The 27,562-nt window shown below is 44.9% G+C and overlaps 1 protein-coding gene across 5 annotated transcripts in view; it reads right to left on the bottom strand.

Moving 5' to 3' along the window:
* Window positions 1–27,562, bottom strand: part of CADM1 (cell adhesion molecule 1) — a 312,527-nt gene that overhangs the window by 61,178 nt on the left and 223,787 nt on the right. For all 5 annotated transcript variants that reach the window (XM_075328726.1, XM_075328727.1, XM_075328729.1 and 2 more), the window contains 2 exons: window positions 22,621–22,717; window positions 13,885–14,057 (listed from right to left, as the gene is read on the bottom strand). In XM_075328726.1, the coding sequence (XP_075184841.1) occupies window positions 13,885–14,057; window positions 22,621–22,717 (270 nt within the window). The remainder of the gene's footprint in view (window positions 1–13,884; window positions 14,058–22,620; window positions 22,718–27,562) is intronic.

The following is a 27,562-nucleotide window of genomic DNA, read 5'->3' as shown; positions in this document are numbered from 1 at the left end:
ATTTAGGTTCACGTGACCAAGCTGAAGACAAGTCCTGCCTGTCTGACTAGCATCATATATGTCTATACATGTCTCTTAATTTCGGATAAAAGACTCGTGCTGTAGAACGGATGAGAAAATGTGACCACAACACGGCTATGTGAGCTTTCAAGAAGATCGTTAAAAAAGGAGAACTAACCTGAATTCTGCAGTGTACAGATCCCGTTGAACCCAAAAATATATTCTCATCTTAGCATGTTATTACCTATCCAAAAGCGGTAGGACTCCCTCCGATGCCAAGAGTGGAGTTCTGAAGTGTCCTTTAAGAATGGAGCAGTGGTCAGTATACCTCTGGGCCTCCCGAAGATAGAGTACAATCCTTATTCTTCTGGGCACCTACTCCACTAAAGCAGTGAGCATATCTGGCATTGGAGAAGAGTAGAGCACTAAGACATCTTGTAGTGGTGTAAGATAAGAATAACCCTTTAGTAAGCTTGTTGAAAGTCTTTAGCCGTTGTTCCACCAGATCCCAAAGTCTTTGGATGCTCACCATAGCTCATTAGTCCATTTGCCTTATTATGGCTCATGGTCTCAAATAGATTCTGCTTGGGGTAGGACGCCCTCCCTTGCCAAAAAACAGAGCTCTGAAGTGTCCTTTAAGAATGTAGCCATGCCGGTGCGCCTATGGGCCTACCAGAGATAGAATACAATCATAAATCCTCTGCGCACCAACTCCACTGAAGCAGTGAGGGAGCATATCCACCATTGGAGATCCGGCATTGCAGATAGAATATAGCACTAAGACATCTTGTAGTGGCGTAACCCTTTAGTAAGCTTGTAGAAAGTCTTCAGCCTTTGTTCCACCAAGTCTTTTAGATCCCAGAGTCTTTGGATGTTCACCACGGCTTGCTGTACACGTTAGCTCATAAGTCACATTTACTCATCCCTGGTTCATTTGGCTTATTATGTCTCATGGTCTCAAATAGATTCTACTTGGGGTGGGACTCCCTCTGACACCAAGAACAGAGCTCTGAAGTGTCCTTTAAGAATGTAGTCATGCCAGTGTGCCTTTGGGTCTCCTGGAGATGGTGTACAATCATTCTTCTGGGCACCTAGTCCAATGAAGCAGTGAGGGCATATCCATCATTGGAGATCTGGCATTGCAGATAGAGTATACCACTAAGACGTCTTGTAGTGGTGCTAAGATGGTAATAAGCCTTAGTAATCTTGCATAAAGTCTTTAGCGTTTGTTCCACCTAGTCTTTTAGATCCCAGAGTCTTTGAGTGTTAACCATGGCTTGATGTTTACGTTAGCTCATTACTCCGATTAGCTCATCCCTGGCCTAGTTGCCTTATTATTGCTCATGGTCTCAGATTCTGCTTGGGGTTCCTTCTAATGAACAGCCACCATATAATCTAGTGGAGTATTTATAGGACTATTACATAATATCCATTAATTTGATTGCACCTCATGTACCAGCATTTCGTTCCAGTTCCTTCTTTGGAGAAGAAAGCTGCCCGCCTGAAGTTTCGGCTCCTAGATCTGTGCCATTAGCTAATTGGATAAGGATTAACCCATTTAAAAATGACAAAATATCAGTATAAAGCATATTAGCGAGATTCACACATCCATGCAATGAGTACAAGCTGAGATTAATGAACCGGTCACGGGTCTCCTCACCCAAACTTTGCACCCTCAATACAGGTAGGGAAACCCGTGGTCCGTCACATCACTGTCCATACTCTGAACACGGATTTGTGAATCCCACCTTAAATCTGACCATTCATTCTACCAGATCACTCAGCCTCCAAGCATCATTTTGCCATTTCATTTAGGGCAGTCCCCCACAAATTAACCACTAGTGATCACAGCCATGGAGTCAAAAAAGGTCACTAGCTCAAGATGTCATCAACAGAACAAGTAAAAGGTGGGATCTGAAGGATTTTTTTTTTAAAACCAATAGTGAGGATAGTGTGAAGGGGCCACAAAATTTATGGTGATCAAGTGTCATTGCCACCAACAGATGGTGAGAACATGCAACAGGCTCGAATCAGAAGAGTTAGTTCTACAGTTATTAAATCAATGGAATCTAATTTTTAGACATGAGCAAAGACATTCCCAGTGGTCCAGTGGCCACATTGGTTGTCCAGACCCCTACAAACCTCGTCTAACTTGTTTGCATTCTTAACACCTCTTTTGATTAGTAGGTACGGAGCGGTGTGCCAAAACGATGACGTCATGTTGAGGCCTACAAATCAAAAGAGGTGCTGTTGAGGCCTACAAATCAGAAGAGGTGCTGTTGAGGCCTACAAAGCAGAAGAGGTGCTGTTGAGGCCTACAAAGCAGAAGAGGTGCTGTTGAGGCCTACAAATCAGAAGAGGTGCTGTTGAGGCCTACAAATCAGAAGAGGTGCTGTTGAGGCCTACAAATCAGAAGAGGTGCTGTTGAGGCCTACAAATCAGAAGAGGTGCTGTTGAGGCCTACAAATCAGAAGAGGTGCTGTTGAGGCCTACAAATCCGAAGAGGTGCGCTGTTGAGGCCAACAGATAGGGGGAGGTTTGCAGGACTCTGGTTCGGCAACCATGAATTACCAACGTGGTCACTGAACGAGGTTGCTGCTAATCTTTTTGATCAACCCTGGAAATTTTACAATTGATTTGGAACCCCAAAGCCTTCCATTATGATATCGGTACTTCACTGCCATCATCATGAGTGCACTGGAGGCATACGCTAGGCATGGCCGCACTCATCTGTTCACTCAATGCTTTCCAGGTGACTGAATAAACAATAAGGTATTAAATTGGGGAGCACTTTCATGTTTCTGCCGCCACCTGTTAATGAGTCACCGTTCCCCAGGCCCTGATGAAAGAGATGCAGAGAAGTAATCTGGCTTTGAACTTGCGAGGAAGGTAGGGCGAACGGGGAGCGGCGCGCGTGTACTCTGCGTGCGTTAGGAGACGTTAGCAGGATGTCAGCCTCCAATCACAGGCACATCTGGAAGTCCCTTTATCTCTCCCAGAGCCGGCCTGTCTGTAATTAATACATCAAACCCTTAATTACAGACAGTACTTTTATGAGTGTTCGGGGAATATGGCTGCAGAATGGTGTCACTGTCAAGATGACAAAGACAAATAGAAGACAAAGTGACAGCTTAATGTGGCGCAGAGTCTCGGCTCGCGTGTGCGGTAGAACTATATTCATACGTGTCATTGTTCCCTAAAAGTGCAGCAAGTGAAAGCCAGCACTCGCAATATATCTATCAAGACCTGTCACGCGGGGGAACTCACATCTGACAAAAGTTACTCCTACATTACTGATCTATACTGGTAATTCTCGGAAACTTCGGGAACACACAAAGTGCGTGAACTTTAAAACTTGCGTTAAGTTTTTCATACACTTTGGCCGCTAGATGTCACTGTTCACCGATTTTATTACATTTTATGTTATTTTATTATTATAACTCTATAACGAATGAATCAAATGATTGTGTCAACTTGACCCCGCGGCTATAAACTGCTGCAGATGAGAAGTGGTACAATCGCCCAATAGACTGGCCATCCAAGTAACCCTGTATTGGGGGGACAGTTTCCCACTTTCCTCCAAGGACAGACCTGGGCAAGGGGCGGCCCGCGGGCCACATCCGGCCCGCCTACTCTCTGTGACCGGCCCGCCTGGCTCAGGGCGTCCTTGCTGGCCGGTCACTGATGAGGGCAATCTGACCTGTTGTCCGGAGCTCCAGGCTCCGGGAGGCGCGTGGTCAGATTGCCCTCATCAGTGCCCGGGCAAATGCCGGGGCCCTGGAGAGCCGGGGGGGGCCACTCGGCCTCGTCAGTTCTGGTGACCCTTGGCCAGGGCCCACTCGCCTTAGTTCTGCTGCCCCCGGGCCGAGTTCCGGGGACCGCAGTCCTCGGCAGGAATCTGCAGAGCCGTCCCTTTAAGGAGCAAAGACTTCCTGGTTGAACTTAATCTGTGGGCGGAGCTACCGGCCGGCGTCCTGCTCATCCCACAGATGAGAGTTGCAGTGCCTGCCAGCGACCCCCAGCACAGTGCTTCTTTCCGGCTCTGTGTGGGCCCCCTCTCCACCGTGACTTGAGCGGTATGTGCCCTCCCCACCCCCCGATTTATGGGCCCTGGTGAGCTGTATGGGCTCTTCTCCCCCCCCCCTAGGTGTATTCCCTGCAAACCCCCCCCCCTTCCCCCGGTGCCGTATGTGCTGGGCCCCAGAGCCGCGTGTGTGTCTGTCTGTATGTATATATGTAGCAGAGCCATGTGTGTCTGTATGTAGCAGAGCCATGTGTGTCTGTATGTAGCAGAGCCATGTGTGTCTGTATGTAGCAGAGCCATGTGTGTCTGTATGTAGCAGAGCCATGTGTGTCTGTATGTAGCAGAGCCATGTGTGTCTGTATGTAGCAGAGCCATGTGTGTCTGTATGTAGCAGAGCCATGTGTGTCTGTATGTAGCAGAGCCATGTGTGTCTGTATGTAGCAGAGCCATGTGTGTCTGTATGTAGCAGAGCCATGTGTGTCTGTATGTAGCAGAGCCATGTGTGTCTGTATGTAGCAGAGCCATGTGTGTCTGTATGTAGCAGAGCCATGTGTGTCTGTATGTAGCAGAGCCATGTGTGTCTGTATGTAGCAGAGCCATGTGTGTCTGTATGTAGCAGAGTCATGTGTGTCTGTATGTAGCAGAGCCATGTGTGTCTGTATGTAGCAGAGCCATGTGTGTCTGTATGTAGCAGAGCCATGTGTGTCTGTATGTAGCAGAGCCATGTGTGTCTGTATGTAGCAGAGCCATGTGTGTCTGTATGTAGCAGAGCCATGTGTGTCTGTATGTAGCAGAGCCATGTGTGTCTGTATGTAGCAGAGCCATGTGTGTCTGTATGTAGCAGAGCCATGTGTGTCTGTATGTAGCAGAGCCATGTGTGTCTGTATGTAGCAGAGCCATGTGTGTCTGTATGTAGCAGAGCCATGTGTGTCTGTATGTAGCAGAGCCATGTGTGTCTGTATGTAGCAGAGCCATGTGTGTCTGTATGTAGCAGAGCCATGTGTGTCTGTATGTAGCAGAGCCATGTGTGTCTGTATGTAGCAGAGCCATGTGTGTCTGTATGTAGCAGTGCCATGTGTGTCTGTATGTAGCAGAGCTATGTGTGTCTGTATGTAGCAGTGCTATGTGTGTCTGTATGTAGCAGAGCTATGTGTGTCTGTATGTAGCAGAGCTATGTGTGTCTGTATGTAGCAGAGCTATGTGTGTCTGTATGTAGCAGAGCCATGTGTGTCTGTATGTAGCAGAGCTATGAGTGTCTGTATGTAGCAGAGCTATGTGTGTCTGTATGTAGCAGAGCTATGTGTGTCTGTATGTAGCAGAGCTATGTGTGTCTGTATGTAGCAGAGCTATGTGTGTCTGTATGTAGCAGAGCTATGTGTGTATGTAGCAGTGCTATGTGTGTCTGTATGTAGAAGAGCTATGTGTGTCTGTATGTAGCAGAGCTATGTGTGTCTGTATGTAGCAGAGCTATGTGTCTGTATGTAGCAGAGCTATGTGTCTGTATGTAGCAGTGCTATGTGTGTCTGTATGTAGCAGAGCTATGTGTGTATGTAGCAGTGCTATGTGTGTATGTAGCAGAGCTATGTGTGTATGTAGCAGAGCTATGTGTGTATGTAGCAGTGCTGTGTGTATGTATGTAGCAGAGCTATGTGTGTATGTATGTAGCAGAGCTATGTGTGTATGTATGTAGCAGAGCTATGTGTGTCTGTATGTAGCAGAGCTATGTGTGTCTGTAGCAGAGCTATGTGTGTCTGTAGCAGAGCTATGTGTGTCTGTAGCAGAGCTATGTGTGTCAGCTATGTGTGTCTGTATGTATGTACCAGAGCTATGTGTGTATGTATGTAGCAGAGCTATGTGTGTCTGTAGCAGAGCTATGTGTGTCTGTAGCAGAGCTATGTGTGTCTGTAGCAGAGCTATGTGTGTCTGTATGTATGCAGCAGAGCTGTGTGTCTGTAGGCATGTATAATGTGTATCTATGTATGTCAGTGTATATGGCTGTATAGATGTGTCCATTCTATATGTATTTTTGTGAGTTTGTCTTTAAATATGTATGTGTACGTATGTGTGTCTGCGTGTTGATGGGGCCCACTGGGACTCTTCCGCCCGGGGCCCACAAAAACCTGGAGCCGGCCCTGACCCTCATCACACGCTGCGTGTCGGGCAGGAAACAGAGGACAGATCCTGAAGCTCCGCACATTGTAGGCAGCGGAACGCAGGAATCTCTCCTCTGTTCCTTGCCCGACACTTTTCTCTGTGACACACGCGCGCCCTGATATCGTCAGTACGGCGCGCGTGTGTCATTTGAAAAGTTCCCGCCCGGCAGGAGAAGCTGCAGAGGCGGGAGCCGTATGGAGAGAGGCAGCGGCGGGGGCTCCTAGGAATACAGTGTCGGCGCAGCCTGGCCATGTGAAGGAGAAGCAGCTCAGCGGGGGGCTCGTACGGAGGTGTCTGAGGACGGGAACGATAAGAAGAGAGGTGAGTGGTTACTAGTAACCTGCGGGGACAATGAGGGCGGGCAGGCGGGGGGCTGGGGGAGAGGGGTAACTTTTGACAAATATTTGGGGTGTAGTGGTTTAGTATATGGGAATGTAGTTTTACAGGTGTGGTATATGGGGGGGGGGTGTAGTGGTGTAGTTTTATAGGTGTGTAGTGGTGTAGTATAATACAGGTGTATATAGGAGTGTAGTATAATACTACACCCCTATATACACCTGTATTATACTACACCCCTATATACACCTGTATTATACTACACCCCTATAAGTAAAATATATCTTTGTACCGTGTTAGCCAGTAGAGATAAAAAAAATTGTTTAAAAGAACTGAGAGTCCTCAGTGGTTGATACCTTTTAATCTTACAATCGGATATGTTCCAACAGTACAGATAGAGACAATCACCTTGAGGGCCTCAGAAAGACCTTTCTGAATCAAGGCTACCACCCAAGAACAATTGAAAACCAGATTACAAGAGCCACCAGAATATCAAGAAACCATCTCCTACATTATAAAACTAAAGAAGAAAACAACCGGGTCCCTCTTGTAGTCACCTACAATCCACATCTGGAGGTGTTTAGAGGAGCTGCACGGAAACTACAACCATTACTGCAAAAAGATGCCCGGTTAAAATCTATTTTTCCAGACCCCCCACTTCTGTGTTTTAGACAGCCCCCGAATCTAAGAAGCATCATTGTCAGAAGCTCCCTGTCCTCTCCAACACCAACAGGAACATTTCCCTGCAACCAGAAAAAATGTAAGACCTGTCCATTAATATTGACAACGGACAAGATAAAGATTCCCAGATCACATCAGGACTACAAGATCCCAGGTACCTTCAGCTGCACCACAACCAATGTGGTGTACTTAATTATATGTACCAAATGTCCAACTGGGGGTCTGTATGTAGGGGAGACAGGACAACAGCTCAGGACAAGGATGAATTCTCACCGCCACACAATTAAGGAAAAAAGGATGGATCTACCTGTGGCCAAACATTTTTGTAACCCAGACCACAGCATCATGGACATGAAATTGCTGGTATTGAAAGGAAACTTCAAGTCCCAGAGAGATAGGAGACTATGGGAGTACAAACTTATGATGACCTTTGACACATTCAGAGCAGGAATGAATGTGTCTCATGGATTCATGTCTTTTTACATCAATTAAGAGATGTGCTCCTCTGACCATCCGAGCGTGTCACAGCCCGGACCAGACCCTTATCAGAGGACAATAAAACTTTCACACTGAACTGCAGCAGTATTTATGGCCACAACAGTTTCCCCCCCCTGCCATAGTGATAGTTCTGTTTTATATAACTTGTTTTTTTTTTTTACTGCACTTTTCTATGTCCTGTTGTGTATAAATATGTGACTCTTCAGATTTTGTGTTATACCATGCCTGATGAAGAGACCTGAGTAGTCTCGAAAGCTTGCAATTATTACCATCTTTTCAGTTAGCCATTAAAAGGTATCAACCACTGAGGACTCTCAGTTCTTTTAAACAATTTTTTTACACCCCTATATACACCTGTATTATACTACACCCCTATATACACCTGTATTATACTACACCCCTATATACACCTGTATTATACTACACCACTACACACAGTGAGCGTGTGGTGCCCCTGAAAAAGGTACCCGAAACGCGCGTCGGCGTGGACCTTGGACCGGCTCCCTTATTACCTTGACCTCCGGTATGTACTTTAGATAATGATACACCCGGCTCTGCTCATTGAGCATCCCGGGTGACTATACTTTACACACCCGCTGGTGTAGCCAGGTGGAGGGAGTTTACTTTTTGTACTTGGGCATAACTTTATGGGTTATTTGATTGGCGATTTGCCCTATGATTCCCCAGGTACAGTCATGTACACTTAGTGTCCGGTCTCGGTCCCCACGTTGGCGAGGTTCTAATGTCCTCTTATTTGGCGATTACTAGAATTAGGAGTGTACATTGTGCACTCCCGTTTTAAATGTTTGTGACTATCAATAATAAAATATTTTGGATAATATTTCTCCATTGTGTGGCATCACATTTTTTGAACCCCTATATACACCTGTATTATACTACACCCCTATATACACCTGTATTATACTACACCACTACACCCCTATATACACCTGTATTATACTACACCACTACACCCCTATATACACCTGTAATATACTACACCCCTATATACACCTGTATTATACTACACCCCTATATACACCGGTATTATACTACACCACTACACCCCTATATACACCTGTATTATACTACACCCCTATATACACCTGTATTATACTACACCCCTATATACACCTGTATTATACTACACCCCTATATACACCTGTATTATACTACACCCCTATATACACCTGTATTATACTACACCACTACACCCCTATATACACACCTGTATTATACAGGTGTATATAGGGGTGTAGTATAATACAGGTGTATATAGGAGTGTAGTGGTGTAGTATATTACAGGTGTATATAAGGGTGTAGTGGTGTAGTATATTACAGGTGTATATAAGGGTGTAGTGGTGTAGTATATTACAGGTGTATATGGGGTGTAGTGGTGTAGTATAATACAGGTATAAATGGGGTGTAGTATATTACAGGTGTAGTGATGTAGTATAATACAGGTGTTTATAGGGGTGTAGTGGTGTAGTATAATACAAGTGTAGTATATAGGGGTGTAGTGATGTAGTATAATACAAGTGTAGTATATAGGGGTGTAGTGATGTAGTATAATACAAGTGTAGTATATAGGGGTGTAGTGATGTAGTATAAGACAAGTGTAGTATATAGGGGTGTAGTGATGTAGGTTATCACAGGTGTAGTATATAGTGATGTGCTGCAGTTTATTACAGGTGTAGTATATAGTGATGTAGCATATTACAGGTGTATATAGGGGTGTAGTGATGTAATATATAGTGGTATAGTATATAGAGGTGTAGTTTATTACAGGTGTAGTGTATACTGATGTATATTACAGGTGTAGTATGTGGCGGGTGTAGTGATGTAGTATATGGGGATTGTGTGTGTATGTATACATTGTGTGTATGTGTATATATATTATACACGCACAGTATGTATGCGTGTTTGTGTGTATATATATAAAATGTGTAGAACCGAGTTAATTATATTAGTCCGGCCCTCTAAAACCATCCCAATTTCTCATGCGGCCCCATGGGAAAATTAATTGCCCACCCCTGTCCAAGGAGGTCCTAAAATATAACTAGTTTATAGATTTTCAATTACAAATGTACTAATTTTTGGTATAAGTCTAGTATCAATCAGTCTTGGCGTCTTACACTATACAGGGTGCAGCGTTTCAATAGACCTAGCTGACCCCTGATTATAATATAGGTCCCTATTTAGACCTAGCTGACCCCTGATTATAATATAGGTCCCTATTTAGGGCAGCTTTAGTTATAGAGGGCAAATGGGAGACAATTTAAGGGATAATAAATGTAAAAAACACAAATACTCATTACGATATATTGTACAATAACGTTACGTTCTTAAAGGGGTTGATGCTGATGGACAATGCTCAAGATAGGTCATCAATATCACATCGGTGGTGGTACAACAACTGGAACGGCTACCGATCAGCATCAGCAAGGTCTGGGGAGGCCTAAATTTCGCAGTGTACAGCACAGCTTCATACACCACAGTGGCCGTTCTCAGGTACTGGGGCTCAGATCACATTCACCACTACAGTTTCCCCGGTAATGGTAGAAGAACGGCATGTTTGCCAACGATATTAATTTTGCCAGGACAATCCAAGAACTAGACCTCAAAAGGATTAGGTTTAGAAGAACCAAAATGTTGGTGCCCTGGGAGTGATTTTAGGTGTTCCAATGGAAGTGAAAGGGCCGAAATTTCCAAAATTTTGTATTAGACATTTTTGGTAAGTATTGAATATCAGCAAACTCACGTAAGAATCACCGTTCCAAATGGCCGACATTAGAGATCTTCTTTCTTTCTTTTAAGGACCTTCAGCTCGATCTTGAGCCACAGCAACTTGATGGATGAATTCTATCTAAGAAGATGAGACACCACTAATACTGGAAAAAGATCTCCAGCAGCTTTGGGCAAAAAAAAGATGGGACCCCCCATTGAGCGATAGGAACAGGAGCTAGATAAATTCCACCATACACGCTGCCTATGGACTTCACTCGTCTACAGTAGGCTTTACTTGGGAATAGCAAGTTGGCCATTTTCAAAGTAGAGCGGAACGGATCGGCGTGCCAACATCCTCGACAATCATATGAAGAAAGTGCCAACCATAGAGCTCGCGGGTACATCAAAACATCATGAATAATGAAAATGAAAAATTCATAATCCATTCCAGTTCTGGTCATAAAATCAGTAGTTTGTGAGGTTGTGATGCACCAGCACACCCACCATGTGTTGCTGCACTTACTCCATGTTGGTAAGATGTTCACAGTCACAGAAGAATAAAGAATAAGGCTGGTTTCCCCCACCATTCAAGTCTCCAGATCTTAACTGGTCAGAAAATGTAGGCCTCACACTGAGCAACACCAAGGATCACTCCCAAGGCATCAACCTTTGGTTATAGGGTCCAGTTTTTGGGATTGTCCTCGTAAAATTAAGTTTAGTTCCGGAAACCGCGAACAGTTCGCACAACAATGTCTGTATTTGGGCCGTTATTTCATGGATGTGTAAATCTGGCCCAAAGCTATAGCCTTAGGGCTTTACACGTTGCGACATCGCTGCCGATATATCGTCGGGGGTCACGTCGTTAGTGAGGCACATCCGGCGCCGGTAGAGACATTGCAGCGTGTAACACTAATGAGCTACGATCAACGAGCGCAAAAATGTTCCAAAACGGTGATCGTTGACACGTCGCTCCTTTCCTTAATATCGTTGCTGCTACAGGTACGATGTTGTTTGTTGTTCCTGCGGCAGCATCGCTGTGTGTAAACCCGCAGGAGCGACAAACATCCACTTACCTGCGTCCACCAATGCGGAAGGAAGGAGGTGGGCGGGATGTTTACATTCCGCCCATCTCCGCCCCTCCGCTTCTATTGGACGGCCGCTTAATGATGTTGCGGTGACGCCGAATGCACCTCCCCCTTGAAGGAGGGATTGTTCGGCGGTCACAGCGACGTCGCTGCACAGGTATGTGCGTGTGACACTGCCGTAGCGATAATGCTCGCTACGGCAGCGATCACGACATATTGCAAGAACGATGGGGGCAGGTGCTATCGCACGCGACATCGCTAGCAATGTCGCAACGTGTAAAGTACCCCTTATTCTCACTCTGATATTTGAAGAGGATATCCACTACTTTTAAACTGATGGCCTATCCTTAGGTAGGTCATCAATGTCTGATCGACCGTTGTTCCGACACGCGCCAACCCAGCCTATCATGGTCCTGGCGGAAGCAGGCACTCCGTTCTGGAGCTGCCCAGTCTAATGATAGCTGACAGGTACTGCACATCCGCCTCCTATTGATTAGAATGGGTGGCGGATGTGTAGTACCCGGCCGCTATCAGAAGATGGAGCAGCACCGGAACACAACACTTGCTGCCGGAACTGGGATCAGCCGATTGGCGGGAGTGCAGGATGTCTGACCCTGGCCAAATCAGATAAGGATAGGCCATCAATCTCAAAGTAGTGGACAAACCCTTTTATTTTTTTTAGCCAAGCCCAGAAGTGAATCCACAGAATCAAATATGATGGGAACATGGCTTAAAAAAATGGGGAAAAACACTGATCAGATTCTGAAGTGTGAAAAGGGCTGAAGGAGGTTGCATCACGGCCAGAATATTGCCTGTGTCTGCAGTAGACATGGCGCCCCATAGGGGACTTTCTTGGTATTTTTTTCTCTACTGGTTCTTTATGTTTTATTAATTTACTCAATTCGGAAAAAAAAGTGGTCAGTCGCAGCAGGGTCGCCCTTCTTGCGTAATGTACGGAAGGGGGGGGGCTCCACTGAACGGACACTGGGGCTTTTAGTATATTAACAAAAATAAAAAGCCCCTTCAAATCACGAGACTATAATATCAAACAATATTGTACCCGGATATATTGTTTATCAAACTATACATCTACATATTAACGTTGGCAATAAAACATCCTGGGAGCAAGGGATTAGGTGCGAGATCAGCATGATAAATTATTATTGGGCTGCCTGCTGCAGTTTTGATAAAATCACAGTTTTCTCTGCTGCAGATCTAACAGTTTTCGGAATGCTGAGCTCTGCATAACCCCGCCCACACCACTGATTGGCTGCTTTCTGTCCAGTCAAAAATACTGAACTCTGTATAACCCCGCCCACCCCAGAGGCTGCTTTCTGTACACAGGCAAAAATTCCAAAAAATGAACTCTATATAACCCCACCCACACCACTGATTGGCTGCTTTCTGAGTACAGTCAGAAATACTGAATGCTGAGCTCCATATAACCCCGCCCACACCACCGATTGGCTGCTTTCTGTGTACACTGTGCATAGGTAAAAAGCTGCCAATCAATGGTGTGGGCAGGGTTATACAAAGCTCATGAATTTGGAGGTTTACATGGCAGCAGATTTACTAGATAGTGATAATCTCCTGCTGATAAAATAATCATTTCTTGAAAACTAGTGGTGGGGTTATACAGACCTCATGAATATGGAGGACTAAATGGAAATAGGTGTACTAGTCCTCTAATGACGATCTCCTGCTGATAAAACAATTATATCATCAAAACTAGTGATGGGGTTATACAGAGCTCATGAATATGGAGGACTAAATGGAAGTAGGTGTACTAGTCCTCTAATGATAATCTCCTGCTGATAAAATACTGATTTTATTGAAACTACAATAAACAGCTCAGTAATTGACATCACTGGAATCAGGCTCTCTGCCCCTACATCATGTTGCTCTCAGATTAATTAGCAAAAATCTGGTAACAGAAAAAAGGAATACTATTCAGTAGTGATTTTATTTTTTTGAGTTCCTTTTGAGGTTGATTAATGTGATTGTATTTTGTGCAATGTTTTATTAGTCGTGAATGAATACAGAGGACAGAAAAGTTTTTTTTTTCCCTATAATCGCACAATGGGATACAATCCTTAATTTTGGAATAAAATATTAAAAAAAAACTTAAAATACATAAATAAATAAAATTACAGCAGCGCAAAGGCAAAAATAAGAAATAATAGATTATAGAACAACCGGGATTTTCTGAGTTACGGACTCGGGGGTCTCAATAGCGCAGATAATAGTACTGAGGGACCAATGATGCGCTAAAAAAAAAAATAGTATATTTTGCAAATTTTGCCCAAATTTTTTTTCTACTCTACTTTCCACATTAGTGGCAAGGGGCCATATACCAGGTTACGTGTCTCCACTACTTACCATACACATAGAGCGTGTAGTCGGCCGAGGAGCTGCCCACGCTGTTGGACGCCTCGCACCGGTACGTGCCGTTGTCCGTCTTGTTTAGGCTGCTGATGAAGAGCTTTTCATCCTCGATGAGGACATGCTCGGGGAGATCGTCGTCCACTCTCACCCACGTGACTTTGTCCGGTCTGCAAAGACAAGAGGACGAGGTGACGTTTCCACTCGCTGGGGAAAGAGGACAAAGGATAGACGGTGGAAAAACAACAATCACTGCTCGAAACGAGACACTGCATCAATGAAAACAGTCACTCGCAGAATATCATGGCTCCGAGTGCTGCAGCAAGAAGCATATTATAAAAGGCTATGAGCACCTGGACTCCAATTATCTGATGACTCAATCACATCCTAAGGGCAAAGTTAAGGAACTTTCTAAATAGTTTTCATTAAAACTTTTTTAGTGTTCTGCTGCTGCAGCGAGTCTGTAAATCCTTTCTCTAGGTGAGTGAGATGAAGAAGTTCTGTGTGTTTCTTTCTACTCTCCTTTTCTCAATGATAGACATAGGGGTTGCACACAGATCTCCAGTAGAGAGGGGAGAAAGCATGTAAAGACTCTGAGAGGGCAGAGAAAAACAAAACTAGAAAAGGAGGACAGTGCATGAAGAAAAGGAAATAACTAGTGATGAGTGGGCACTACCATGCTCGGGTGCTCTGTACTGGTAACTAGTGATGAGCGGGCACTACCATGCTCGGAAGCTCAGTACTGGTAACTAATGATGAGTGAGCACTACCATGCTCGGGTGCTCTGTACTGGTAACTAGTGATGAGCGGGCACTACCATGCTCTGGTGCTCAGTAATGGTAACTAGTGATGAGCGGGCACTACCATGCTCGGGTGCTCAGTACTGGTTACTAGTGATGAGCGGGCACTACCATGCTCGGGTACTCAGTACTCGTAACTAGTGATGAGCGGGCACTACCATGCAATGGGAGACGTGAGAATTTTTCCAGAAGATTTGCGGGAAAAATGCTTGAGTCCCTTATTGACTTCCATTAAACTCAGGTGCTTTAGTCAAGCCCATTCGAGCACCAACTGCTGGTTACAAGTACTGAGTACCCGAGCATGGTAGTGCCCGCTCATCACTAGTTACCAGTACTGAGCACCTGAGCATGGTAGTGCCCGCTCATCACTAGTTACCAGTACTGAGCACCCGAGCATGGTAGTGCCCACTCATCACTAGTTACCAGTACTGAGCACCCGAGCATGGTAGTGCTCGCTTATCACTAGTTACCAGTGCTGAGCACCCGAGCATGGTAGTGCCCGCTCATCACTAGTTACCAATACTGAGCACCTGAGCATGGTAATGCCCGCTCATCACTAGTTACCAGTACTGAGCACCTGAGCATGGTAGTGCCCGCTCATCACTAGTTACCAGTACTGAGCACCCGAGCATGGTAGTGCCCGCTCATCACTAGTTACCAGTACTGAGCATGGTAGTGCCCGCTCATCACGTTACGAGTACCGAGCACCCGAGCATGGTAGTGCCCGCTCATCACTAGTTACCAGTGCTGAGCACCCGAGCATGGTAGTGCTCGCTCATCACTAGTTACCAGTGCTGAGCACCCGAGCATGGTAGTGCCCGCTCATCACTAGTTACCAGTACTGAGCACCTGAGCATGGTAATGCCCGCTCATCACTAGTTACCAGTACTGAGCACCTGAGCATGGTAGTGCCCGCTCATCACTAGTTACCAGTACTGAGCACCCGAGCATGGTAGTGCCCGCTCATCACTAGTTACCAGTACTGAGCATGGTAGTGCCCGCTCATCACGTTACGAGTACTGAGCACCCGAGCATGGTAGTGCCCGCTCATCACTAGTTACCAGTACTGAGCACCCGAGCATGGTAGTGCCCGCTCATCACTAGTTACGAGTACTGAGCACCCGAGCATGGTAGTGCCCGCTCATCACTAGTTACGAGTACTGAGCACCCGAGCATGGTAGTGCCCGCTCATCACTAGTTACCAGTACTGAGCACCTGAGCATGGTAGTGCCCGCTCATCACTAGTTACCAGTACTGAGCACCCGAGCATGGTAGTGCCCGCTCATCACTAGTTACGAGTACTGAGCACCCGAGCATGGTAGTGCCCGCTCATCACTAGTTACCAGTACTGAGCACCTGAGCATGGTAGTGCCCGCTCATCACTAGTTACCAGTACTGAGCACCTGAGCATGGTAGTGCCCGCTCATCACTAGTTACGAGTACTGAGCACCCGAGCATGGTAGTGCCCGCTCATCACTAGTTACCAGTACTGAGCACCTGAGCATGGTAGTGCCCGCTCATCACTAGTTACCAGTACTGAGCACCCGAGCATGGTAGTGCCCGCTCATCACTAGTTACGAGTACTGAGCACCCGAGCATGGTAGTGCCCACTCATCACTTAATTGTAACGTCTCGTAGATTTGCGATTCCCGCATGGACGTCGGAGTTGGAGTGTACGGCCAGTTATCTGTCGCCCATCCCCTATCTACACTCGCCACGGTCCATCAAGTGGCTGACATTTGTATCGTTGGCATTTTTACCATCATTACAGATGAAGAAGCCGTCCTTCATCCCACATTACCATAATGGACGGCTAGTACGCTACGTATATTAGACCTTCCATCTCCGAATGATAGAAACACACATTTACAAAAAGAATGGAAGCGAACTTTAATTGAATTACACTCCATTTAGGCATGTTAGACAGCGACGTTAATTAAAACAAAGTAGTTGTTGTCAGGTCTTTCTATTCCATCTGTATGCGTTTACATTAACATATTCATAGGGAGAGGAAAAAAAACCAACCCGCACTACATGCCACATCAACGTCATTGTGACTGTCAATGTCACACCTCGCTCAGTGTCACAACTGACGGGTGCAATCAATTATTTAATGTCAGCTGCTTATAAATAGATGGAAAGGCCAGATCTAAAACAGCACTAAATATCCGGCAATGGCAGTAATATAATATTTGCTGCCGACTTTTCATCATGTAGTAATCCGAGGTTTTATACGTAATGTACTATATATGTGAGATTCTAAAATATTGGGGTGGATTTCCAGTGACTGTCCCAGTCTGAATGAAGGGGACCACTGATGTTGTGAATGTTTATGGAGAACATCAATACGTCGTTCTCTACAAGTCTACGAAGAACATCGACTCAATATTACTCTACATATCTATGGAGAACATTGAATCAACATTGCTCTACATGTCTATGGAAGATAACAGGTCAACATTGTTCTACACGGTAATGCTGCCATAAATATCCATGAAGAACATCAACAAGTCAATGGTGTTCTCCATATCTATGGAGAACATCAATAAATCAATGATGATCTTCATGTTTGTGGAGAATATCAATGGGTCAATGCTAAACCAAATGTTCATGAGGAACATCAACAATTTAATGCTGCTCTTTATGTCTACAGAGATTATCAACGAGTCAATGGTGTTCTTCACATCTATGGAGAATATCAACAATTCAATGCTGCTCTACATGTCTACGAAGATCATCAACAAGTCAATGGTGTTCTTCACTTCTATGGAGAGCATCAACAAAACAATGGTTCTTCATTTGTCTATGGAGAACATCAATACATCAATGATGATCTTCATGTTTGTGGAGAATATCAATAGGTCAATGCTACTCCAAATGTCCATGAGGAACATCAACAATTGAATGCTACTCTACATGTCTACAGAGATTATCAACAAGTCACGTGCCCTTCACGTCTATGGAGAACATCACCAAGAGAATGGTTTTACACGTGACTGAGGAACATCAACAAATCAATGCTGGTCTACAAGTCTACGGAGATCATCGACGACTCAATGGTTTTCTTCACATCTATGGAGAACATCAACAAGACAATGGTTCTCCATGTGTCTGTGAGGAACATCAACAATTCAATGCTGCTCTACATGTCTACGGAAATTATCAATGAGTCAATAGGGTTCTTCACGTGTCTATGAGGAACATCAACAATTCAATGTAACTCTGCATGTCTACAGAAATGATCGAGTGAATTGTGTTCTTCAAGTCTATGGAGAACATCAACAAGACAATACTGCTCTACATGTCTATGGAGAATACCAATGAATCGATGATATCAACAAGTTAATGGAGAACATCAACAAGAGAATGGTTCTACACGTGACTGAGGAACATCAACAAATCAATGCTGGTCTACAAGTCTACGGAGATCATCGACGAGTCAACGGTGTTCTTCACATCTATGCAGAACATCAACAATTCAATGCTGCTCTAGATTTCTATGGAGATCATCAACAAATCAATGGTGTTCTTCACGTCTATGGAGAACATCAAAAAGAGAATGTTTCTCCATGTGTATGAGAAACATCAACAATTCAATGCTGCTTTACATGTTTACGGAGATCATCAACGAGTCAATGGTGTTCTTCACATCTATGGACAACATCAACAAGACAATGGTTTTCCATGTGTCTATGAGGATCAACAATTCAATGCTGCTCTACATGTCTACGGAAATTATCAATGAGTCAATAGTGTTCTTTACATGTCTTTGAGGAACATCAACAATTCAATGTAACCCTGCATGTCTACAGAAATGATCGAGTCAATTGTGTTCTTCAAGTCTATGGAGAACATAAACAATACAATACTGCTCTACATGTCTATGGAGAATACCAATGAATCGATGAGATTATCAACAAGTCAATGGAGAACATCAACAAGAGAATGGTTCTACACGTGACTGAGGAACATCAACAAATCAATGCTGGTCTATAAGTCTACGGAGATCATCGACAAGTCAATGGTGTTCTTCACATCTATGCAGAACATCAACAATTCAATGCTGCTCTAGATTTCTACAGAGATCATTAACGAATCAATGGTGTTCTTAACGTCTATGGAGAACATCAACAAGAGAACGTTTCTCCATGTGTCTATGAGAAACAACAATTCAATGCTGCTTTACATGTCTACGGAGATCATCAAAGAGTCAATGGTGTTCTTCACATTATGCAGAACATCAACAATTCAAGGCTGCTCTAGATTTCTACGGAGATCATCAACGAATCAATGGTGTTCTTCACGTCTATGGAGAACATCAACAAGACAATAGTTCTCCACGTGTCTATGAGGAACATCAACAATTCAATGCTGCTCTACATATCTACGGAGATTATCAATGAGTCAATAGTGTTCTTCACATGTCTATGAGGAACATCAACAATTCAATGCAACTCTGCATGTCTACAGAAATGATTAACGAGTCAATCGTGTTCTTCAAGTCTATGGAGAACATCAACAAGACAATAGTGCTCTACATGTCTATGGAGAATACCAATGAATTGATAATGTACACATCTATCGAAGAAAAAAAAAATCAGTCTGTATTGCTATAAATGCCTATGAACACACTCAACACCAATATATATCCATGGAGAACTTCAAGATAATGCTGCATTGTATGGATATTAAGAACATCAACAAGTTATTGTTGCTCTACATGTCTATGGAGAACCTCAATAAGTCAAGGAGGTTTTTGACATTTATGGAGAACATCAATGAGTCAATGCTGCTCCAAATGTCTGAAGAACATCACTATGTTTACGGAAATCATAAACGAGTAAAGGGTGTTCTTCACCACTATGGAGAACATCAACAAGTTAATACTGTTCTAAGTGTCTCTGAGGAACATCAACAAGTCTTTACTTCTCTACATATCTATATATAATGGAGAACATCAACAAGACAATAGTGCTCTACATGTCTATGGAGAATACCAATGAATCGATGATAATGTACACATCTATCGAAGAAAAAAAAAATCAGTCTGTATTGCTATAAATGCCTATGAACAAACTCAACACCAATATATATCCATGGAGAACTTCAAGATAATGCTGCATTGTATGGCTATTAAGAACATCAACAAGTTATTGTTGCTCTACATGTCTATGGAGAACCTCAATAAGTCAAGGAGGTTTTTGACATTTATGGAGAACATCAATGAGTCAATGCTGCTCCAAATGTCTGAAGAACATCACTATGTTTACGGAAATCATAAACGAGTAAAGGGTGTTCTTCACCACTATGGAGAACATCAACAAGTTAATACTGTTCTAAGTGTCTCTGAGGAACATCAACAAGTCTTTACTTCTCTACATATCTATAGAGAACAAAAACAAATCCATGCTGCTCTACACATTTATGGAAAAAAAACAACCGGTCAGTGTTCCTATATATGCCTATGAAGAACACTATACATGTCAATGGAGAACTTCAACAAGACAATGCTGCTCTTGACGGCTATGAAGAATGTCAAGAAGTCAATGTTGCTCTTCATGGCTATAAAAAAAGGTCTATGCCGCTCAACCTCTGTATGGAGAACATTGAACCAATCTTGCTTTACACGTCTAAGGAAAACATCAACATAGTTCTGTTGTTCCAAGGTGAACATCAACGAGTCAATGCCGTTGTTCGTGTCTATGGAGAACATCAACGAGTCAATGCCGCTGTAGGTGTCTATGGAGAACATCAATGAATCAATGCCACTATACATATTTCAGAAGAATTTCAGAGTCAAGAATTTCAGAGTCAATGCCACCGTACATACCCACGAAAAACAATGCGTCAATATCACTATACATGGCTACAGTATTGTAGACCGATGACAAAGACCCAACAATTCTTGCTTTTTCCGCACAGGTTTGCAGGTTTCTTGATTAGATGCCAGATGATCTGTCCTTACAATAGGGACAGGCACCTCTAGGCACTCTGAAATGGAAAAAATCTGTTCCGTAAGAGCCAGCCTAATGCTTGACATTTCTGCCCTATCATTTTTCTTTTTTTAATCCTTCGCTTCTCTGCAGAGGAGACAAAAAAGACATACGCCGAACACATCTAACACATTTATTTGTCAAATCCCCGCACTCTAACAAGCTAGCTATCTATAATTAGTATCTTATCTGTAAATCGGAGGAAAGAGCGCAGGATTTCAGCGAGAATGGACAGATTCTTGTCTTTTTTGTCAACCAATTATGAAAAGATATTGCATTAAGTCCAGATATTTCTATATTGTATTCTCTTAAGATTCAAGCCTAAAGAAATCAGAATTAGGCTCCGATCGCATCAAGTTCGTTGAAGGTCTTGCTGCCCTCATCCCAAACAATAAATTAACACTGCCTTTAATGAACAAAACAGGCTAGTGTGTCCAAGAACTATCATGCCCTGCAACATGCCTTCCACATTTTTCATAGTGGCCATGGTACTTCAATCTGCCAGCACTATAGGAGCTGAAACTTCCCTTCCCAGCATGCATTGACCATACCATTAATGACTGCCAGCCCTAAATTAAAGGACATTATTTTTGTTACCCCTATAGGCAGTTTGACAGACAAAGCCCCCCACTTACTGTAGAGATAAAGTCCCATCCCCGCCTCCGGTAGAGAAAGTCCCACTCCCGCTTCCTGTAGAGCTAATGTGCCCCCCCCACTTCCTGTAGAGAGAAAGTTCGGTCCCCGCTTCCTGTAAAAAGTCCTGCCCACCCATCCTATAGCTATAAAGTCCCACCCACGCTTCCTATAGAGATAAAGTCCCATCCCGACTTTCTATGAAGAGTCATGCTCCCCACGTCCTGTAGAGATAAAGTCCCACTCACGCTTCCTATAGAGATAAAGTCCCACTAACGCTTCCTATAGAGAAAGTCCCACCCACGCTTCCTGTAGAGATAAAGTTCCATCCAGGCTTCCTGTAGAGATAAAGTCCCACCCACGCTTTCTATAGAGATAAAGTCCCACCTCCGCTTCCTGTAGAACTAATGTTCCGCCCCCACTTCCTGTAGAGAGAGAAAGCCCAGTCCCCACTTCCTGTACAAAAGTCCCACCCCTCACCCTGTAGCGATACAGTCCCACCCTTGCTTCCTGTAGAGATAAAGTCACATCCAGACTTTCTATGGAGAGAGTCATGCTCCCCATGTCCTGTAGAGATAAAGTCCCACCCACGCTTCCTATAGAGATAAAGTCCCACTAACGCTTCCTATAGAGATAAAGTCCCACTAACGCTTCCTATAGAGATAAAGTCCCACTAACGCTTCCTATACAGATAAAGTTCCATCTAGGCTTTCTGTAGAGATAAAGACCCACCCACGCTTTCTATAGAGATAAAGTCCCACCCACGCTTCCTATAGACAAAGTCCCACCCACGCTTCCTATAGACAAAGTCCCACCCACGCTTCCTATAGAGATAAAGTTCCATCCAGGCTTTCTGTAGAGATAAAGTTCCACCCACGCTTCCTATAGAGGTAAAGTCCCACCCACACTTCCTGCAGAAAGTCCCACCACGTTTCCTCTAGAGAGAATGTCCCAGCCCTGCTTTCTGTAAAGAGGAAGTCCTGCCCCTGCTTCCAGTAGAAAGTCCCGCCCCCAAGGATCATTAAAATAGAGAAATGTTTGTGGGATCCAGTTTATAATGTTCCCACTGAGCCATTGGTGACCACACGTGGAAATTTTCACAACTTCAACTTACTTTTCCCAAGATTTTTTTTTTCTCCAAGGCAATGATGGTCCAGAAGTTGAACAACCAGCAAATTGACATTTATGTTAATTTAGGTTCACATGATATAATAATTGCTATTTTTAGGAAACTCCTTAGAAGCTTTAGAAATCGGTTTATGTGGTTTGTTGTCCACTCGGATTGTTGCGCGCAACCTACACATTACCTGGGTTTACCAACTGTTCGGCAGGTTAACTCCAGAGCTTCCCCTTCCCTCGTAAGACCCTGTGGATAAACTACTGATACCATCACCACTGGTTTATCTAGAAAACAAAGTGGAAAAAAAAAAAGATTATTAGTAACAGTACCAGCATATAAAACATCTTGGCCACTCCTTGCCCTGCTCCTTAGTGAGGGAAGGACCCAGCAACCATCTTATCCCGACTCAAGGTGCTCCTGGTTTATTAAGGTTTCCCAAAAACTGCACATTACTAGAACAGTTCCTATAGAAAAACGATGTTGTACCATCACATCTACAACCTTTATTAAAGAATTAATTTGCTATTATGACTTCACATTAAGACTTTTCAGCATTTGTCACCATTCACATCAATCCCTCTACCCAATGAGGTTCAGGAACCACCTGTATTTGTCACACGCGATGGTAAATTTTAGAGATGACGAATTGACCTCTTCGTATATTTTTGGATTGTAGGATGAAAATCGAGGACTCAGAAGTGACCCCCACACACACAAACACAGGGAGAAGGTAAACTCCAGGAAGATGTCTTCAGATTTGCAAAAGAACACTGCTAACCAAAGAGCCACGGTGCCACCCAAGACCAACGGTTGAGTATCTTACCGGTTGCTACATGTAGCTTCATTTTTTACTTATTGTATGCAAATGTATTTTTTAACTAATATTTTATCCAACCGGGTGTAGTGTTTCCTTGCCATGACAGATTTCCCATGTCTTCTGTAAATGTAGGTATGGGGAAGTACCAAATGAACAGCGAAAGGGAAGGGAAACGCCGTGTCCAGGGAAGGAAGGGAAACGCCGTGTCCAGGGAAGGAAGGGAAACGCCGTGTCCAGGGAAGGAAGGGAAACGCCGTGTCCAGGGAAGGAAGGGAAACGCCGTGTCCAGGGAAGGAAGGGAAACGCCGTGTCCAGGGAAGGAAGGGAAACGCCGTGTCCAGGGAAGGAAGGGAAACGCCGTGTCCAGGGAAGGAAGGGAAACGCCGTGTCCAGGGAAGGAAGGGAAACGCCGTGTCCAGGGAAGGAAGGGAAACGCCGTGTCCAGGGAAGGAAGGGAAACGCCGTGTCCAGGGAAGGAAGGGAAACGCCGTGTCCAGGGAAGGAAGGGAAACCCAGTGTCCAGGGAAGGAAGGGAAACCCAGTGTCCAGGGAAGGAAGGGAAACCCAGTGTCCAGGGAAGGAAGGGAAACCCAGTGTCCAGGGAAGGAAGGGAAACCCAGTGTCCAGGGAAGGAAGGGAAACCCAGTGTCCAGGGAAGGAAGGGAAACCCAGTGTCCAGGGAAGGAAGGGAAACCCAGTGTCCAGGGAAGGAAGGGAAACCCAGTGTCCAGGGAAGGAAGGGAAACCCAGTGTCCAGGGAAGGAAGGGAAACCCAGTGTCCAGGGAAGGAAGGGAAACCCAGTGTCCAGGGAAGGAAGGGAAACCCAGTGTCCAGGGAAGGAAGGGAAACCCAGTGTCCAGGGAAGGAAGGGAAACCCAGTGTCCAGGGAAGGAAGGGAAACCCAGTGTCCAGGGAAGGAAGGGAAACCCAGTGTCCAGGGAAGGAAGGGAAACCCAGTGTCCAGGGAAGGAAGGGAAACCCAGTGTCCAGGGAAGGAAGGGAAACCCAGTGTCCAGGGAAGGAAGGGAAACCCAGTGTCCAGGGAAGGAAGGGAAACCCAGTGTCCAGGGAAGGAAGGGAAACCCAGTGTCCAGGGAAGGAAGGGAAACCCAGTGTCCAGGGAAGGAAGGGAAACCCAGTGTCCAGGGAAGGAAGGGAAACCCAGTGTCCAGGGAAGGAAGGGAAACCCAGTGTCCAGGGAAGGAAGGGAAACCCAGTGTCCAGGGAAGGAAGGGAAACCCAGTGTCCAGGGAAGGAAGGGAAACCCAGTGTCCAGGGAAGGAAGGGAAACCCAGTGTCCAGGGAAGGAAGGGAAACCCAGTGTCCAGGGAAGGAAGGGAAACCCAGTGTCCAGGGAAGGAAGGGAAACCCAGTGTCCAGGGAAGGAAGGGAAACCCAGTGTCCAGGGAAGGAAGGGAAACCCAGTGTCTAGGGAAAGAAGAGTTGGTGACCCCTGACCAAACCTTATAATATATAATCGCTGTTGCATTCCCTGCCTCAGCCTTTATTCAGCCTGTCATAGTCACTCCTGATTGTGTCACGCTTGGTAAGTACCAAGCAAGTGGCGAAAGGTAAGGAAAGATGATCCCTGCATCTAGGGTAGGGGAAGATGGTGACCCCTGACCAAGCCTACCGCTGGTCAATGGGGTCCCTCAACACCCTAGATAGGTTCCTCACCTATGTGCTGAGCCGGATACTTGACCCTAGGTATCCCTACTGCTGGTCTCAGGGGTTCGTCACCACCCTAGATAGGTTCCGCACCAATGAGCCGAGCCAAGCCGGATACCTGACACTAAGTATCCCTAGTGCTGGATTCTAAATAGGGAACGGATGGGATGAGTTCTTCGTCAACCCCACTAAACACTAGAGAAGACACAAGGGGGACACACAGGGGGAAAAGCATGAACTACTTATCCACAGATGACTCAGGTAGAATATCCGCAAAGTTTTCAGCAACACCATCACAGAGTAATACAAGCCACCTGCTTGCAACCAGGGCTTGAATGAACTGAATAATATCACCAGCACCAGTCCAAAAAAGGAAAGGTTATTCAAACACCAAGAGGGTACTGAGAATCAGCAGCTGGGTGGAAGGTGAGCTCCTACTGGGTCCAAAAGGGGAGAGATGAATCCAGCAGGAAAGCTACCTATACCGATGAATACTGACAGCAGGAACAATAAAAAGTCAGGGAGAATTTTGCGCAGATAAACGATCTGACCTTTTATGGCCAGAAACCCCATGACTGTCACTTGTGACATCCTCTTAACCAAACTGAATTTGGGTGCAGCCGCCATAAATCTTGATCCTTGAGTCAAAAATGGAAGAATATTTTTTTTTCTCATTGTGGCTAATAGCTTACGAATTTAGAAGAATATTTATTGAGCATTTTTTATATTTATGAGGTAATTATGGAGACGAACTTCACAGTATCATCTTCTAAAGAAGGTATTATTCAAGACTGAAGAGGTAGGTGGTCTTTCCGAACAGTAAAGCTCAGTTCCAAGAGAGCTGAAGCTGATGTCCCGGGGAGTGTACCGGCGTAGGACAAGGAGGAAATTGAACAGCGGCAGGCTAATAAAATGACAGGGCATGATGGAAAGATTTAATAAGGTCATAAGAGTTTGTAGAAGGAAGGGAGAAGACAAATCCTAACAAGGATGATGAATCTCAAGAACGGAGAGAAAAGGAACAACGTCCAAAAACGAGGAGCTGAAAAAGAGAGTAAAGAAGAAAGGTGAAAGGAAGAGCAAGGAGGAAGGTCGGGCCACCTAGTCATGACCTTCACATATTATATGGAGTAGATCCAGTTGTCACCGTGGACCCTGACGGCGTTAAGCCCTGTGAATGTATTTATGTGCACCGACAGACCCAAGTTATCTGACATGAGGGTCTCGGCATGCGAGGCAATGTGAAGAGAGAGGGCTGAGAGGCATAAAAGCCGGTCAGATTTATATCGCGCCAACATGAAATCTATTTCGGCAGAGCGGGTTTCACACTTGAAGCAGCTCAGGCTGAAGGAAACTCATTTGCCTTCATGCTGAGGTGAAGCTACAGATCTATGCCATGTTCCACACTGATACATCCGTCCGAGTGTCATATATAACGGAGAGACACAGTGTGTGTGCCAGGCCAGTAATGGGCTGCGCTCAGCTTGGGTGCACAGTGCAGTACACGAGGGAGGGGACAACACCGGAGAAGAGCAGAGCTCAGAAGCTTCAGACGCTCAAGCCCTCCATGGCCATGGATTAGGGCTTTACGAGCCCTGCTTGGCCTTGAGCATCACTGGCAAAAACAGAGCAACAAGGGGCCATGCATGTAGGGCGGGGAGGTCATATAAACACTGATGTGGACCAGAAAAATAAGCCCTCTACAAGGGAAGTTCTTATAAACAGTTCTTTAACCCCTTTTCCACCAATTTTCATTTTTGCATTCTCATCCCTTCTTCCAAGAAACTTTTCAATGTTTTCTTCTATAGATCAATATGAGGGCTTGTTTTTTTCTGAATTATTTTTGGGGTCTTATTTTTCTTATGACAACTGAGCAGGGCAGATCAAAAGTGCGCCTGCGCCGGACCTCACTGCCGACTAATGTAGATGATGTAGAAGGCGTCATCCATACTAGCTTCAGAAGGAGGACAAAGATGGCCGAAAGAGGAGGCGCAGGACCTGGAGAACAGAGACGCCCATATGACCAGTCTGCGTCGCACCGACCGTTAGGTGAGTATTATAAACATCCAGTGACAGGTTCCCTTTAAAGGGAACATCTCATGCGAGGAGCTGGCTATAGACAAAAAGACTACTGGACCAATGGATGTAGAGCAGGGCACACAGCTCTAAGGGATTTGGACTTTTTACAGCACGAAGCACCGTTACGTCAATCTTAATTTTGTGTTGTATTAGAGAATGCTTGCTCATCAGTTTAAGGTAAATAATTTGAAAGGGAAAGGGGTTTGCAAATTGTGTATCCTACTTGGCCTCAATGGACTCCACAGTAGCATTCATTGTTCTGCATCTGGTAGAGGGTTGTAAGTCTATAGTTCCCCTCTGCAGGGGCCGACTCAATACAGAATCCTGTAGACTGGCCGAAGACTGCCCTTCATACTTACATGAAAAAAAAAATATCTAAAGGGGCGGGTGTAATAATCACTTCTGCCCATCAAGGGGGCTGATCCCAGGAGGAGTACAATAAGCTACATGTTTGGTCAGGGAGTTGGTGCTGTCATGTGGGGGGTTCTCGCTGTGGCCAGGTGACCGTGAATGGATTATAGAGATTGGAGCTGGATGTATGTGCTACAGTCGTGAAATCCATCG

The sequence above is a fragment of the Anomaloglossus baeobatrachus genome, chromosome 11 (assembly GCF_048569485.1).
Source record: "Anomaloglossus baeobatrachus isolate aAnoBae1 chromosome 11, aAnoBae1.hap1, whole genome shotgun sequence".
NCBI lineage: Eukaryota > Metazoa > Chordata > Amphibia > Anura > Aromobatidae > Anomaloglossus > Anomaloglossus baeobatrachus.
Note: the sequence above shows the minus strand (reverse complement) of the source record. Positions and strands in the feature narration are given on the sequence as shown.